Genomic DNA, 17,186 nt, shown 5'->3' on the forward strand with positions numbered 1-17,186 from the left:
TTAATTTCCTTTTTTTTCTTTTTTTTTTTTAACGCTATAGATGTTGAAAATTTGCAGTGGGCTGCGAACATTTTACCTAAGACTCTTACCTGTCCTCTTTCCTCTTCCTCATCTTTCGCCAGGTTTGTGACACGTTTCATTGATCTGGACGGTCTGACCTGCATCCTCAACTTTCTGAAGAGTATGGATTATGAGACCACTGAGTCTCAGATCCATACCTCTCTGATTGGCTGCATTAAAGCCCTGATGAATAATTCCCAGGGACGTGCCCATGTGCTCTCCCATTCTGAAAGCATCAATATCATTGCCCAGAGTCTGGCTACTGAAAACATTAAGACAAAAGTGGCTGTTCTGGAGATTATGGGTGCTGTGTGCCTGGTGCCTGGAGGACACAAAAAAATTCTGGAAGCCATGCTGCATTATCAGAAATTTGCCTGTGAGCGGACACGTTTTCAGGTGGGTCAGAGTTTTGTTCATTTGATTGTTATGCATGTCCTAAATGCTAGGTAAAATGGTACTGCATAGACTGTAAAACGATTACGTGCTGTGAAACAGATCACAGAAACAACAGGTAAAAACCACAATGCATGTGTACTAAATGGTGCCTAGAAGTCAGTTAAGGTGTGACTGTAAAATGTAAAATTGCATTAGAGAGGGCTATTACTGAATGACCTTATGCACTGGACTATGCTGTTGTTGTTCAGCATCAAGGCTGTGCTCATTATCATGGTTAACATTTGTCTGCAGACACTGCTGAATGATTTGGACAGGAGCACTGGGCGATATAGAGATGAAGTTAGTCTAAAGACTGCCATCATGTCCTTCATCAATGCTGTGCTCAGCCAGGGAGCTGGAGAGGTGGGCCCCGCCCTACACACACACACACACACACACACACACATACACACACACACACAGTCTTTTACCCTCATAGTTCTTTTACTTTCTACATTTCCACACTTTCACTGTGAGCCAAATGTGTGCCAATCTTAAATCCTGTCTTGAAAGACAAGATAAACTTCACTGAAAGAGAAACAGAACTGATTGTTTGGTTTGAAAACTTATACCAGATGTCTCTTTTAAACTCTGCGCAACTGTCTGCAGGCAAGCCTGGAGTTCCGGGTGCACCTGAGATATGAGTTTCTCATGCTGGGGATCCAGCCAATCATTGACAAACTGAGATCCCATGAGAACGCTACACTAGACAGGTAAAACTCTCAACTCAGTAATGCCAGTAGCAAAAGTGGTCTTGGATCATTACTGCCCTGCGGGTGTCTGACAACCTGTGTGTGTGTGTGTGTGTGTGTGTGTGTTTCCCTCAGGCACTTGGACTATTTTGAAATGCTGAGGAATGACGATGAACTCACTTTATCCAGGCGCTTTGATTCTGTAGGTCATTTCTTTCATTTCACATTCTTTTCCTTTGTTTTTTCATGTTTTCTTAGAATCCTGTCATTGCTGTGTGATAAATGTATAATGTCCGTTTTTACAGGTGCATGTAGACACTAAAAGTGCCACGCAGATGTTTGATTTGATTCGTAAGAAGATGAACCACACAGATGCATATCCGCACTTTATATCTGTTCTGCACCACTGCCTGCTCATGCCTTGTAGGTATTCACTGGGTCCTGCTTTTAGTTTATTTAGCCCAGAGACTGATCATTTCTCTCTCTCTCTCTCTCTGTCTCTCTCTCACCTTGAAAGTAATTCTCTGAGTTGCTTTAAAAAAAATCAACATCAAAATCAACATCTTTTTTGTAACCTTTTTTCTTTGCTTTTGACATGTCAAGGCCATTTCCCACTGTATATTCTTCTGTCTGAATTCAATCTGTTTCAGTTTCTTTCATTAAATGATTTTCGTAGAATTTTCAGTGCTCGTGAGAAGAATGTGCTCTTCATTCTTGTTTATTCTCGGTTTGTAAATCACACAGCTTGCTGAGAGGTCTTTTGTAGCTAACTGGGGCTAAACTCTGTTTTCCAGATAAGCGGAGTGGAAACACAGTGCAGTACTGGCTGCTCCTTGACCGGATCGTCCAACAGATGGTCCTGCAGAATGACAAAGGTCACGACCCCGATGTCACGCCATTAGAAAACTTCAACGTGAAAAATGTGGTTCGCATGTGAGTCTTGGCATTTAGAACCATTTCTTATTGTTTTCAAATGCAGAATTTTTCCAAGAAAACTACTACACAAAATGTCTAATGCTGCTATCTCAAAGGGGAAAGATTTCATTAATTTTAGAGGGCTCTTTGTTGGGGAGACTTCAACCACTCAGTCATCTCTCTCGCTCTTTACAGGCTTGTGAATGAAAATGAGGTTAAACAGTGGAAAGAACAGGCAGAGAAAATGAGAAAAGGTCAGTGAGATACTCAAAACCATTAACACTAGATTGTTTTGTATTGAATTGATCATTGCTGTTGGTGAACAGGAGAGTGTCCAAATATGTAATCGTCCTAGTGACTAAATATGTAGATTCTTCATTTTGTCAATGAAGAATACAGATAATGTGGGTATCTGTATTCTGTGGGATCAGTTGGCTCTCTTCCATTTCACTTTTGACCCTTGACCCCCACAGAACACCATGAGCTTCAGCAGAAGCTGGAGAAGAAAGAGAGGGAATGTGAGGCCAAGACAACTGAGAAAGAAGAAATGATGCAGACACTTAATAAGATGAAGCAAAAGCTCGAGAAGGAGAGTGGAGAGCATAAAGTGGTCAAACAGCAAGTGGCAGATCTAACTGCACGTCTACACGACCTCAGCACGGTACACTCACCTGAAAAAAAAAACCCATACACAACTCAAATTTCAGAATTAGGTTTTGTTCTTGTGGTACTGGCTTTTGTCTCCTTTCAGTCCCTGATTTACTGAAGCCTTTCAGATTGGAAACAATAATCACAATAATCATATAACTGATGACATGATCAGTTTTGGTCAATGTATTTATAAGTCTTATTGTTTTTGTAATTGTGCCCTTTGCCATTGATGCTAGTAAATCTGATTGTAAGATTCAGTCACTTGTTGTCATGCATTCATGGTTCTAGACATAATTGTGATACGCAATTGAAAGTAAACTGGTTGTTTCCTCGGTGTGTACAGAGACAGATAGCCAGTGTTCCTGGAGGTCCTCCAACCATTCCAGGACCCCCAGGTGGACCTCTTCCACCTATTCCACCTCCACCTCCAGGAGGCATGATGCCCCCACCACCACCTCCACCACCTGGTGGTATGATGCCTCCTCCACCACCTCCTCCACCTGGAGCACCTCCACCTCCCCTGGGTCGCCCACCCCTCAGTGGGGTGCCACCTCCACCTGGAGCTCCTGTTGGCCCCTCCCTAAAGAAGAAGAACATTCCTCAACCATCCAATCCACTCAAATCCTTCAATTGGGCCAAGCTGTCAGAGGTGAGGCAGACTGGGATTAAGATATCACACAGGGTCATCTGTCACCTCTAGGCAGCCTGGTGCTTTAGTTACAGGGTGACAGCTTGGTACAGAGCAGCAAACAGGATGTAGAGCTCAAACACTCAAAATGAGTCAGTTTGCTAAGTAATGACTTAAAAGTGTGTTGAAAATATTGAAATTAGATTGGCACCTTCTGGAGTTCCACATGATAGGCATGCCTTTGTTCCCGCCAAAAACACCTGACAAAACATCTGATTCAGCCTGATTAAGTCTAAAAAGACTGAAATGGATTTTATAGAAATGATATAATCATTTGGTAGTTTGAATTCTGTGGTTTCTGAGGAAATTGTTATACTTTATTGAGATGTATTTATTTAGTTATTGATTCATTCATTGTGGACAAAATCGACCCTTTCGTCTAAGCTTACTAACATGAGCTGAACAGTCACCCATGTTCTACTATTATCTATCCATAAAACTCTGAAATTTCCACCTTTAAAAAAATCTACTAAAAAGCTAGTTATTAGGGTATCCCCAAGATCAAATCAAATTGCAATGTGCTATTTTCTGAGGATATTAAGTTAAGATATAATTAAACATTCATAAGATTGAGAGTGATCATGTGAGTCAAAGTAAGAAATGTTATCTTCCTCTTGCAGAATAAGTTGGAGGGCACAATGTGGACAGAGGTGGACGACAGCAAGGTTTTCAAGATTTTAGATTTGGAGGACATAGAGAAGACCTTCTCTGCCTACCAGAGACAACAGGTTACCGAACAAAGAGTTACATTCTCTCTCTCTCTCTCTCTCTCTCTCTCTCTCTCTCTCTCTCTCTCTCTCTCTCTCTAAAATCAAACAAAGCATTTTCATTTACTTATGCTTCAATATTTCATGACATCAAAGTGTTTCTGCTAGAATTTGCTGTTGTAGAGTTTACAGCATGGTATCTTAAAAATACTGCATGGACATGTTAGCACCTAGACATATCTATGATCATTAATAAGAACTGGAGAAATTGGAGGTTCCTTGTGAAAAACCAGCCAAGGACAGGCACTACAACACATGCCGTTTGTTAGATGTTACGTTTGTACATACTGATTATTTATTTGACATTGACAATTTATTGAAATGCTTTTTGTTAGCATGCCTAGTAATATGTATAGAGTTGCACTGTTTTGGGTCAGTTATTTAGCTTCTCCTGTTCCATCAGATAAAAGTGAAATTTACAGATCACTGCTCAGCTGAATGCTCTTTCAGTATTTCTCAGTGATATGCTAAAATGCCCTAAGGAATAACCACAGTGGCAATACAAAAAACGTTATTCTCATAATTTATGTTTGATCTCAGTAGAACACTTGATTTCTGTTTAGATGTAAAGATTTGAAGTCAGCTGAAAAGAATGTATTTGGTCATTTCAGTTGTTTACAAGGAGAAGCTAAAACTGTCCACAAACCTTTTTTGTTGCCTGTGATATAAAGCCATGATAATGAGGCTAACAGCTATCATTTGCAACCATCATGCATGAGTCTACCTGCAGAAAAACACACACACACGCACACATATACACACATACACGCGTGCACACACACACACACTGCTAAATTCCTTTAGCAGCTTTGCTTGCACATCCAGTCGCACTTCATGCATCATTAGTCACATGATCATCTGTTAGTTTGATTGTTTCTTCAGTTATTTGTGGTTGTTTTGGCTGAATTCACCAAGCTTCGCTATCATTCTAACGAGTGCTGCATTTTCCTTGCTTCTTGCCTGCGTTTTAGGACTTCTTTATGGTCAATAACACCAAACAGGTGAGTGACGGTGCATCTGAAAACAACTAACTATTCTTACTCAAATATGTATTTGAAAATATTTAGCTGTGTTTTTCCAGTTTTTCCAAAAAAAAAAAAAAAAAATCAGGTTTGAAATGATGCAGTCGTATTTTCTCGATTACTTTGCTTTCCCCTTGGATGCCTAGTAGAGTGCACAATCAATTTCCAACTTTTGTTAGCTGTACTTCTCTTTTCTATTGGTTTTAATGCATTTCCCACCAGTTCTGAGTTGGGTGGTCTAGGTGCTCAGAAACATGAAATGACTCTTCTCTCTATCTGTCCCACTGCAGAAAGAGACAGAAGATGATGCCCTGAGCTCCAAGAAGGTGAAGGAGCTGTCTGTTATCGATGGTCGACGAGCACAAAACTGCAACATTCTCCTTTCACGGTGAGTAATGACAATGACGATTACTCCAATGAGGACGATATTTTTGGCACTGCATGTGAGCTGACTTCCTGTTTGGATGCCTGTGCAGTTCACTGGCTCTCAGACATGCTGTCATATCCTGTTTTATTATCCATGATAAAGCTTGACCTTGTGTTGTGGGATATGGAACTAGGGTGATTATCTCAGTCTCCCAAGCGAAATAATTTGACACTGTAGTGTTATTTCCTCTTAATGAAAGACATTTTCTTTTACATTAGTATGACGTGATTTCCCTTGATTCTTCAGGATATAAAAACAATATCTCTGGTTTCCACACTGTCTTCACAAGATCTTTTGCTCTGCCAACAGTGGTGTTTGAGTTACTGACTGGTGCTGATTCACTGGTCATTGGTCACATTTACTGACATTATGTATAGTTTAACTAACACATTATTGTTTTAAAAGCAGATATATCCTAAATAGAAGCTTTCACATGAAACTGTTAAAAAAAATCTGTGAGATTTACGTACCTTTTAAGCACATTCTCCCAAAATGTAATTCAACTAAACCAACTTAGTTCTGGGAAAATTTTAAGTTTCAGCTGCTAATTTTAGATGAGAAACTGGCTGGTCACTGAGAAGTCATGTTTGGTGTGATGAATAAAACCTGCTGTAAATGGTGGTCATGGCTGGCAAACCAGTTCTCTTCAAATTTATGATGCCCTGCTAATTTAATGTGGTTTGGCGTCTTCAGCGAGCAACAGATTTACTCTCAGAGAGACACTAATTCTTTCTGACTCAGACTACATGAAACAAACCAAAATGTGGAATGGAAGACAAAGGGGGAGGTGTATCAGTTAAAATTTGGAACTTCTTGTGAGGCTTAGATGATGGTGTTTCTTAAACTGTGGGTTCGCTTAGGTGTTAAGGACAGTCTGGATGTTCACCAAACCATGTCTTCGCAGATGGTTTATTTGACTAAGCCACTAATTAGCATACCTCTTGTTGATGGAAACCAATAAACCTCTGACCTCATTTACCAAAATTATTATATGCACCATCACATTTCATCATAATCATTGTAATGATAATGACTAGGTCTAACCATGGCCTTGGATGAGGAAACACCTAAAGATAATTTTCTAAGTAGTATTTCACAGAGATTTTAACAGAGTGTGTGATTGATTGAACAATTCTTAGCCCTTGTGATGCCCATGAACAACTCTCATCACTATCATCTATATCTGTAACTGATGCTTACTTCTGGTTCAGTTCAATTCTGACGCTTGGTAAAGGTCAGTAAGAACTTTTTAAGTGAAGCCTGAAGACCACCCACACAGGCAGACATAAAGAGGGTTTAAATGGAGTGCTCCTGGTGCAGAGAGACTCCTGTGATGACATTAGCCCCAGCTCTGTTCAGAGCTGTAAATTCTTTGCTGTGATGATGCTAGCTCCAGGGGATTAGAAGCAGAGGTCCTGGTTGTGCGGGGTAGGGTGAGGATGGGGTGACATGGCAGGTGCGTAATCTCCTCTAATCAAGGCCCCGTCATGGTTTTCACCGCGGTGTTGACGGACTGCTAAAAATGATGGAAGAGATGGAATAAACAGGTTTAAGACTAATGAACGTCTTGTCACATTGCCTGAGCTTATTCTTGAGAATTCGACTACAATCACTAGATACTTTTGCCTAGCTCTTCATTACCATGTTTTTTTCTGTTCACATAATCTCACAGCCTTCTGTAGTGCTAGAGGAAGACTCTTCTCAGCAATATCAGTCTCAGGATGGGCCCAGAAATCATTAAGGACTTTGGACAAAGTGGTCAAAGATTTACTTATGATCCTGAAGTATTCCAAGGAAGTGCGCCAGTAACGGTTTCTGCATTTGCTTGCAGCTACTATTTTTAAATCACTTAAATAGCTACTCAGAGATGTTGTCTCTCAAAAACACTGTCACTAAGTGTGCTTAAAGTTGGAAGCAGTGTGTGCTGTCTGGCGCAGACACTCAGACTCTGACATGGAAAGTGCTTTGGCCATGTTTCACAGCCTTGGTGTGGCTCCCAGCCTCTCTTTTTTCCTTTGGCGAAGAAACTCACAATTCTCTCCAGTAGCTCTCGGGCCTGTCAGACACCTGTTCCCTTTGGCCAGCTCCAGCTACCGCAAAAAACCCCAAAAACGGACACATTCGTCTCACTGGTTTTCAGCAGCTTGTCATATTTAAAAGTGTGGGCTGTTCAGGCTCACGTTTGTTTTTCGTTTGTCTCCAGTGTTTTCTGCACTTGGCTGTTGAGGGTATTCCCGCTTCGAGGATGTCACTTTGCACACCTTATTTTTTAAAGTATGGAATGAGATGACCTTTGTTTGACACCATATTGTGTTTCTTAATGAGTTAGATTTGCTGACAAGGAGCCATTGTTGTAGAGCGCTCTGGCTTATGTTGTGTACAGTATTTGAGATGTTAAACTTGGGTGCCAAACCAATACAAGTTCTGAAGTTCGTTCACAAAGAATCTATTGTGCTTAGATAGTTTTACAGGCAGATTTGGGCTCTACAAGAAGGATGGCGTGTAAAGCATAGAGAAAATAAGAACAGAAATAGAAACAGAAATGTCTCTTTTCCAGATTGAAGCTTTCCAATGAAGAGATAAAGAGAGCCATCCTAACTATGGATGAACATGAAGATCTACCCAAAGACATGCTGGAACAGGTGAGTATGGCGCCTTGCAGAGGAGTTTCTGGTGCTTCATTAGATAGATCGTAGAGGTCTAACTCATATATGTCATTGTCAAATAGATGTCGGGCCGATAAAGAGAACATGGGAGCCAATTAGAAGCCCTGTTGTGACATGCACTATGTACTCTGATACTGTAAAACTCAATGTGTGATGTGTACTTTGTTCCAGATGCTTAAGTTTGTGCCTGAGAAGAGTGATATTGACCTGCTGGAGGAGCACAAGCATGAATTGGACCGCATGGCCAAAGCTGACCGCTTCCTCTATGAGATGAGCAGGTAGAACAAGAAAACCCCTTTTTTCACCTTATTTTTACCAGCCAATTGCCTATGCCGTGCAGAGAGCCTGTGTTTTTTTGCGCTAAAAGATACACTATTGTCTAGTGACATGCACATTTTTGAGTTGAGAGCTACTCACTTATTTACTGACTTATTGATTACTAATTTAGTACACAGTCATGTGTTCCTATTTCACAGTGTGTCACATAGCCATGAGATTAATAGGGGCTTTGTCATGTCTCCCACCCAAAAGAAAAGTGACCTATATGGGCTTCCCAGAGCTCCTAGCAACAGATATGAGAACAGAAAATGAGGCACAACAGGGATTCAAACTCAGATTCCCAGTCAGTGGAGACCAAGAAAACTCTGACTCAAACCACGCCAAAAACTACAGTCTAAACTCCTCCCCTTTAAACTGAGCCCCATTGTCTAAAACCGTGTCTTAAACTAAGGTTAAAGACGCCTCCATAGATGTCATCATCTCTCCGTCTAATTGATCACCCTGTTTCAGACACTCTCAGATAAGTTGGAGCAGTTCTCAAAGATGTGCTAAAGTTTTTGACAGGGTTATTTGACAGTCATGTCCAACATGTTGGAGAAATTTTATAAATAAAATTGGGTCGTTTTTTTTTTTTTCTTTTCTTTTTTTCCCCCTTATCAAGGGCAACCCAGGACTGGAAAAATAAGCAGTAGCATTTGTATTTCAGCAACTCATATTTCAGTAGGAGCAAATCCCTGAAGATCTGATGATTTCACACTCCTCCTGCTAAGACAGCAGTCTTTTTACAGCTCAGATTTTTTCTGTCTATTGTCCTTGATGTAATCCCTGGCTGTTTAAACTCTCTATGTTTCACACAGTGGATTTCGTCATACTGGCCAAATAAGTAATTGTGTGTGCAAGCCAGGTTTCTTTGGGAAACGGTGTTTTAGCCAAGAAGGCCACCCAGAAGCTTAAAGTAACTTTTATTAAATTGGGGGTCAAATTCTGTGCCTTATTTATGCAGCTCTCCAGTGTGAATTCTGTTTCCTGGATCAGGGATGGGAAACAGCTCTGAATCCTCTGTAACATGTTGATCTAATCATAGAGAGAGTCTGCTGCTGCATCAATATTTGCTATATCCAAATGAGAACCTTCTCACTGTAGTTACACGACACAGTATTGTGTCCTGACCGGGCAAACACAGAGCAAACAAAGCACAGGTGCCTTGGAAATGGCTTCGCTTTTTTTTTATGACTCCATTAAAGCAGACGTTTATTTGTTTTCCGCTCCGGTTTGGCTGTAGGAGAGGAGTAGAGAGGTTTCCACTCCAGGAACTGGCTGTGTCCCTGATCAAAGTCCCAGTAGTGTTTGGACTTTCCGCAAGGGCAGTAGCCATGGTGACAGACCCCCAGCACAGGGGTGCTGAAGACCACACTCAAGTGTTAAGTTCGTCCGATGGGGTCATGCTCTGTTTTTGCTTTCCTTTAATAATCCATCTTGTCACCTGCTGTAAAACTGCTTGACAGAGACCTCTGTGTGGAAGGGAGTGCAAGAGAACTTCTCTTTTCAGCAACATCTCCTCACAAGTCCTTTACACAGCTGAGCAATTTTTGCAGCCCATTTGTATCCAATCGAGTGTGATATGGTTTAGAGAGTTTAGAGGTTTAGAGAGTTTATATTGCTTTTAAGATTCCAGGTTTAATGTCCGTTTTGTTCCCCTCTCTCTTACTACAGAATAAACCATTACCAACAGAGGCTGCAGTCTCTTTACTTCAAGAAGAAGTTTGCTGAGAGAATTGCGGAGATCAAACCCAAAGTTGAAGGTGTGTCTGTGTGAATAGTAGATTCGTTTTCCACTACCTAGCATTTTTCCCTCCACGTGTCCTACAAGCACACAGCCAAATGAAATCTGTGTTGTTGCTGTCAACATGCTGGACAACATGCTGGACAACATGCTGGACAAAGCACATACTATACCATACTGTCTCCATTAGTAGTAGCCATAAGTTCATGATGCCTGTTTTGTTGTTATTTAATGTTGTCCACTGTTCTCTAGCTCTGTCCAAGGCCTCGAAAGAGGTGCTACACAGCCGGAACTTAAAGCAGTTATTGGAGGTTGTGCTGGCTTTTGGTAACTACATGAACAAAGGGCAGAGAGGCAATGCTTACGGCTTCAAAGTGTCCTCACTCAACAAGATCGCAGACACCAAGTCCAGCATTGACAAGTGAGTAACTTCAGCGTTAGTGAATGTGAAACAGTTCATCTACATATTGAATGTATTCATGTTAATACATGCATGGCTAGAGGAGTTTTGTTGTAGGATTTTTAGTTTTTGTTCAAGGTCATATTGCTGAATCTGGCCTTTAACCAAATTACTCAATTCAGTTCAGTTCAGCTTTATTGACTTAGTGCTTTTTTAGGTTTTACCAATCTTTATCCCAGATCTGAGACCTTGAGAAAGTTTTCAGTGGCAAGGAAAGTGATATGGGAACGTAAACGGGTGTTTTGTTTAACGTCCAATTATTCATATGATCAAATGTATCGTGTTTTGTGTTCATACAGGAATATCACTCTCCTTCACTACCTAATCACCATTCTTGAGAAGAAGTACCCCAAAGTCATGCTCTTCCCGGAGGACCTCCAGAACGTGCCGGAAGCCGCAAAAGTCAAGTAGGTATTACAGCAGAGAGGCTAGAGTGCTCTGCACTCAGCACCGTGTGGTTATTTATGAGTCCTCCATGTCTACTTGTGTTGAATGGATTTAGGAAATGGTTTTTCTTGGTCTTTCTGCCCTCTCCATTCAGTTCTACTCTGCAAGTCACACAAGACCAGAGGTATTCACATTTGTAAAGTGAAACACTAAATTATGATGAGTGGCACGAGGAAAAGACCCCTCACTTTTCTGAAAGTTGAGGTGCTGAGATGTATAAATTTTCCCCAGTGGGCCTCCACAGCGTAAGAGCATAAGAAGCACTGAAATGGACACATTGGCAACTTCACCATGTCTGTCTGCTCTATATCTTTCATCTTAAGGAATGACCGTCTCAAAAGGGTCAAGTAGGGGGTGGGGTTTAGTCCATGTGTGGGTAACGTGACTGAATGTAGTCGTGGCGATCACAAGGACAGAAGAAGAGACTATGTTTGCAGGAACCAGTAATGCTAGTACTTGTTATCCCCTTCCAAAGTGTGTCAGAAAATGAAAAGGCAAAAAAAAGAAAAAGAAATGAAAAATCTGGCCATGCAACTCTCTTCTTGTAACAAGCCCCACAAGAGAAATTAAGACAAGATTTCGTCACTCTTGTTCTCTTTAGAGAGGCTGGAGACAAACTAGGGTTGGGTGTCTGATTGTCAGTTCAGTTTGATCAAAATTGCCTTAGTTCAAAGAGATGATGTAAGTGTTCATCAGGGAGAATGGCATGTGTCAGTGAGTCAGTTTCATTGGCTCATGAAAATGGAGCTTTTCCCAAAGCCCTGAAATGTTCACTGGAGCTTTGTGTGTGTGAATAATCAGTGTGTGCAGATGTGTTAATTGAGGCTTGTGTGAGTGTGTGTTAACCGCTGTCTATACTGTGGACAATAGTGTATCTGTTTGAAGGCAGGAATAGGCGCCTCTTGCTGAATTCAGTTGGCAATCTATCACATAAATGCAGCACTGATGTCATGCCCAGTGACTGAACACACCACAACACTAAACAGAGCCTGCCTCCTTCTCTCTGGCCCTTTCTCTCGCTACATTACTCTTGCCAGTAGCCTTATAGGAAGGTTACCACAAATGCTAAAGTTCACATGCATTGGCTTTAGTTTTATAATCAATTTTCTCAGAGCGTGACTTGTTTTGCCAAGGGGTGAATCACATATAGACCTTCTATAGTACTGTTGGAACAATGAACCAAAAAATGTTGGTTTTCTGGGTAAATTATTAGATTTGTACATTTTGGCCATCTATTTCTTTGGATTGTTGGATGATCATCATATGCATTTGTCAGTGTTCAAATATCCTGCCATTCAGTATCAGGAAATCATTTTAAACTCTGTTGTTTTTGTTTTTCAATACATAATAGCATGACTGAGCTTGAGAAAGAGATTAACAACCTTCGCAGTGGCCTGAAAAATGTGGAAAGTGTAAGTACTCTTCAGTTTAAATAAGTACATATAACTTTTTCTTCTCTGAGTATCTGTCAGCTAGTTTTTATGTGGTTTGACTTACAACTTTTTTTGTGTGTCTAGACAAGTACAGTTTGTGTCATTTGAAAAATTATAGGAATATATTTTGAGTGGCAGACAGAATAAACTAATGCTTGCCATTGCAAGTGTCAAAATGATTAATCAAAACAAACCAACCTTAACCGAAGCATTTAAAAATAACCAAACTGAAATAAAATCTAAAACCTGTGCGCTTTCTGTAAAATATATATTTAAATGTGTAAATATATAAAGTGAAACATCATTCTGAGCAAATTAATGTGAAAATGATGCATCTTGTTCTCCATGACAGGAGCTGGACTTCCAGAGGAAACGTCCTCAGGAGGTTGGAGATAAATTTGTGTCTGTGGTCAGTCAGTTCATCACTGTGGCTAGTTTCAGTTTCACTGATGTGGAGGACTCACTCCAGGAAGCTAAGGAACTGGTGAGTGTGTGTGTGTGTGTGTGTATGTGAAGTGTTGAGTGAGAAGCGAGTGCGCACCCCTGAGTCTTGTGGAGTTTCCCCTCTAAGGCCAGCTGTTGAAACAGAACACAGAAACCTAGAGCTGTAGCCTGCTGAGTGCAGCAGCTAATCCCTGACCTCTGTCTGTGAGCTCTTCCTATGGAGTGACCGTGACATGTTCATTGGCCCTTTGGGGACCCAAGAGGACATGGCACAGTGCCGGAAAAAGGACACATGACATGTTGCTTTGAATGCAACATCCGCCTTAAAGGAAGTAATAATGCAAGTTTCAGTTGATGTCTACACGCAGGCAGACAATGGCTACATTCGCAGCCAAATTACTTCATCAGTCTGAAAGAACTGATTCAAGTCCAAGTTTGTAAATAAATTGTTTGTGTGTATGCTAAATATATCATTCATTTAAGCTGTTTGTCCACATTTCAAAACTATAACCTGAATAAGACTGTTTCTGATACTGATGAAAGGCAAAAAATGATGGAGGCAAAGCAAAGGGTCACATGCTTTCTGAACATGCATAACGTTACTGAAAAAAAGCAATCTGATCCAAGCATTTACATCATCCCTAATCACTCATATCCACCTCGGATTAAACAGCGGTCCATGTTTATACAGATATATTTTGTGTTGTACAAGCTTCTACAACTGTTTTTTTTAAATGCAATGTCAAGACTCCCGGTAGATGCAGCCACCATGTAAAACATGTTGCCATTGGAAAAAAGGTGGTCTGGAAACAGTTCTCTACACTTCTTCACCATTCCATTTGTGTCTTTTAGTCATGAGCTATGATGTCCTTATATTGAGGGTGTCATTCAAATTTTGGTCTGTGGTGAAGACGCAGTGAGCTGATTTTTTTTTTTTTTTTTATTAACGCTCATGGTTATACTAGGTTCGGTTTAACTAAGAAAACAGGTCACCCCTCTAATTTTTGGATATGGATGTGCTTGTTGAACTGAACAAAAATACTAAATTTTATGAGCACAGTCTTACATGACAGTCATTGAACATTAACAACACTAAGCTTCATCCTATACCTAAACCAAAAAATATAGATTGTGTTTTGTTACTGTTCTTTAATGCAACCCACCTTGGGCCTCATGTAGAGAGAGAGAGTAAGAGAAAGAGAAAACAGATAAAAAAAAAAAGAAATAAAAACATGCCCCTTGGCTTAGTGAACACTGGACCCTGCAGAGTGCTTGCCCCATATGGCAGCAATAAAGACACATCAAAGGCATTATGGGAAGGTTGGGCCTCCACCCCTGCAGTGAGGCGGCACGATACCGCAGTGGTGCCACAGGGAGGCCCCCCCCCAATCCCTCCTGTTTAGGCTGTAATCAGTCGCCAGTGAAATGTGGGTTAACAAGACCGCTACGATCTCAGCTACCAGTTCTGGATGCAAGCCGTGCGTGACGAGGTTAGTTTACCGCAGGTCCATAAGACTCCAGCTGTTTGTTCCCCCAAGTTCGGAGTCCACTCTAGTTTACTTTGTTATTACTCTTTTTACTACTCAAAGTTTTCATCCACTCTTTTACATGATGTCAGAAGGATGGCTTTTAAACCTTCCACCAGTGTTTTTTAAGGGCATCGCAGCTCCCAAGTCAGTGACACACAGCTTCTTTAAGCGTCTATGAATCTGTGTGGTAATTCATCAGAGAGAAATCTCTGGGTGTTGAGGTCATTCCTTTTTCTCAAGGATGCGTTCCCTGTTGAATCACACTTATGTGCCAGCACTCTTTAGAGAACTCCATTCGTATTCACACTGAAATATGAAATGAAATGTACAGATTATGTCTTTATATTTGACTCTGTGCTGTCTCTCGTTTCACAGTTCTTGAGAGCAGTCAAGCACTTTGGTGAGGACACTGGGAAGATGCAGCCTGATGAGTTCTTTGGCATCTTTGATCAGTTCCTGCAGTCCTTTGCAGAGGCACGTCAGGAGAACGAAAACATGCGGAGACGCAAAGAAGAGGAGGAGCGCAGGGCACGCATGGAGGCTCAGGTGATGAATGAATTTGTTCTTTTCTGTCTTTTTATCTCTTAGTTTTCACACGTTTCTCACCCCGGTCTCACATGAAGATTGCACAGCCTTACAATTCTCAGGCTGAAGGTTTTCAGAAACTGATAAGTTTAGAGGACACAAACATGACAACTTTGAAGACCAAACATTGACTGTTTTTGTTTTTTGTGATAAAAGGTCACTTGTTAAAGCGATGGTCGATCAAAGGAGAGAGAGAGTATTCATAGTTAATACATTTGAGTTTCATATACTTTAAGAAATTGAATCGTTCAAACTGCAAACCGTGTGATCTTTGCAATAGTCATTAAAAACAAACAACCAAAAAAAAAGTTCTCTCCCACTAATAAGACTGGTGGGATTGATGACACATCATTTGTCATATGTATATATTAAATTTATATTTATTATCAGTTTTTGTTACTTAGCACATATGGAGCCAAAACCACGGGTTCTGTGTTAAACCTCTACATATGGGTAACATATGTGCTAGGATAGGAATAGCTGTGCCAAAATCCCTATTAAGTAATCATATGGGTGAGACGGGTTTGAAACACATTAAAATAATAAACTATGGTAAACCAGCTGATTATGCAAATAATCCACAGAGTAAATGAGTAACAGTCTATGTCAGTATATAGCACGAATAAATGAGGACAACAGAGAAAGATGTATGGTAGAATGATGGCAAATCAAGACTGTAGATATCAAGTTTTCTCTTTATTTTCTTTTGGTTTAAGGCCCTACTTCTGATATTAATATCACACGGGACCCACCTCTGTTTATCAACCTAGTCAAAGCCCTTCACACTTCATTAGTTTTCTTCCTTATATCTAACTCTCTCTCGTTGTCTGTCTTCAGCTGAAGGAACAGAGAGAGAAGGAAAGGAAGGCACGGAAGGCTAAAGAGAATGGAGAGGACAATGGAGGAGAGTTTGACGATCTCGTATCGGCATTGCGCTCTGGAGAAGTCTTTGACAAGGACCTAACCAAGATGAAGCGTAACCGCAAACGCATCAACAGCCAGACCACTGACACTGGCAGGGAGCGTCCAATCACCAAACTCAATTTCTGAGCTACACCTGACTTGGCCTATCACCAAGCTCAAATCCTGAGCCGTACTTATGAGACCCATTTCTATCACCTCATCCTGTGTTTCATGTGATCTCCACAACTACTCTTCTCATTTCAGACTGGACAATAAGGCCCCCACCTGGTTGCTAGTGGTATAGCACACATGCTCCTCTCAAAACAGCCTTTGAGCTCCTCTCAACACTGGACTTAAATTGTGAAAATTTCTGGGGGTTGCCAAGAAATGGGGCAGGCATGACCCTGACATATGGAGTACATTGAAAAATAAATTCTTCTGGCCCACAAGACTATTGAAAGTAAGTAGGGCCAAAGGAGTTTCAGTCAAAACGTGGCTGCCAAAAGAACTTTTAATTTTATTATTGATGCATTTCTTCCTTTGAGAAGATCTGAAGTGGTTTTTAAGGTGCTGGTGCACCAAGGGTATCAAAGAACGAGACTGAGTTTAATGTAGTCAAATCTGACCAGCCACAGAGGGTACAGCAAGCAAATTGTGGTCTTTCCTATAATTGTATATGCTGGCAATGCTTCAGAAAAAGATCTTTATGTTTGTCGAAGCCTCTTCGTCAGTGCTCCCCAAACAAGTGGCTCTCATGTCTTGGATGCATAGATGGAGCCTGTCGCATGCAGAAGTAGGATCCTGTATGAGACACACAGCTTAATGCCTAAGACTATTATCCTACATAAAAACAAAACAGCAGAGGAAGAATGCACAACCTTGTCAAATGGATGTTTTGTTTAAGAGGCCAACTGTTTAAAAAACTGTTTAAAAATGTGTATTCATGTCACCAAGAGAGGCCAACGCTTTCAGAAGCATTAAGAGAACCGTTTTATATCAA

General features: G+C 40.8%; 1 protein-coding gene across 2 annotated transcripts in view; it reads left to right on the plus strand.

Annotated features, from left to right (window-relative positions):
• The window catches only part of daam1b (dishevelled associated activator of morphogenesis 1b), a 29,186-nt gene extending 12,853 nt beyond the window's left edge, over positions 1 to 16,333 (plus strand). Inside the window, exons 5-25 of one of the 2 annotated variants that reach the window (XM_030771846.1) lie at positions 123 to 456; positions 748 to 858; positions 1,105 to 1,208; positions 1,323 to 1,389; positions 1,493 to 1,610; positions 1,982 to 2,120; positions 2,298 to 2,356; positions 2,576 to 2,763; positions 3,097 to 3,402; positions 4,062 to 4,169; positions 5,180 to 5,209; positions 5,521 to 5,618; positions 8,215 to 8,299; positions 8,495 to 8,601; positions 10,316 to 10,404; positions 10,638 to 10,806; positions 11,145 to 11,252; positions 12,644 to 12,704; positions 13,078 to 13,209; positions 15,074 to 15,244; positions 16,121 to 16,333. In XM_030771846.1, the coding sequence (XP_030627706.1) occupies positions 123 to 456; positions 748 to 858; positions 1,105 to 1,208; positions 1,323 to 1,389; positions 1,493 to 1,610; positions 1,982 to 2,120; positions 2,298 to 2,356; positions 2,576 to 2,763; positions 3,097 to 3,402; positions 4,062 to 4,169; positions 5,180 to 5,209; positions 5,521 to 5,618; positions 8,215 to 8,299; positions 8,495 to 8,601; positions 10,316 to 10,404; positions 10,638 to 10,806; positions 11,145 to 11,252; positions 12,644 to 12,704; positions 13,078 to 13,209; positions 15,074 to 15,244; positions 16,121 to 16,333 (2,797 nt within the window). The remainder of the gene's footprint in view (positions 1 to 122; positions 457 to 747; positions 859 to 1,104; positions 1,209 to 1,322; positions 1,390 to 1,492; positions 1,611 to 1,981; positions 2,121 to 2,297; positions 2,357 to 2,575; positions 2,764 to 3,096; positions 3,403 to 4,061; positions 4,170 to 5,179; positions 5,210 to 5,520; positions 5,619 to 8,214; positions 8,300 to 8,494; positions 8,602 to 10,315; positions 10,405 to 10,637; positions 10,807 to 11,144; positions 11,253 to 12,643; positions 12,705 to 13,077; positions 13,210 to 15,073; positions 15,245 to 16,120) is intronic. The other variant, XM_030771847.1, reaches the window with a different exon arrangement.
• The last annotated feature ends 853 nt before the right edge of the window (positions 16,334 to 17,186 follow it).

This window comes from Chanos chanos, chromosome 4 (assembly GCF_902362185.1).
Source record: "Chanos chanos chromosome 4, fChaCha1.1, whole genome shotgun sequence".
NCBI classification, from domain to species: Eukaryota; Metazoa; Chordata; class Actinopteri; order Gonorynchiformes; family Chanidae; genus Chanos; species Chanos chanos.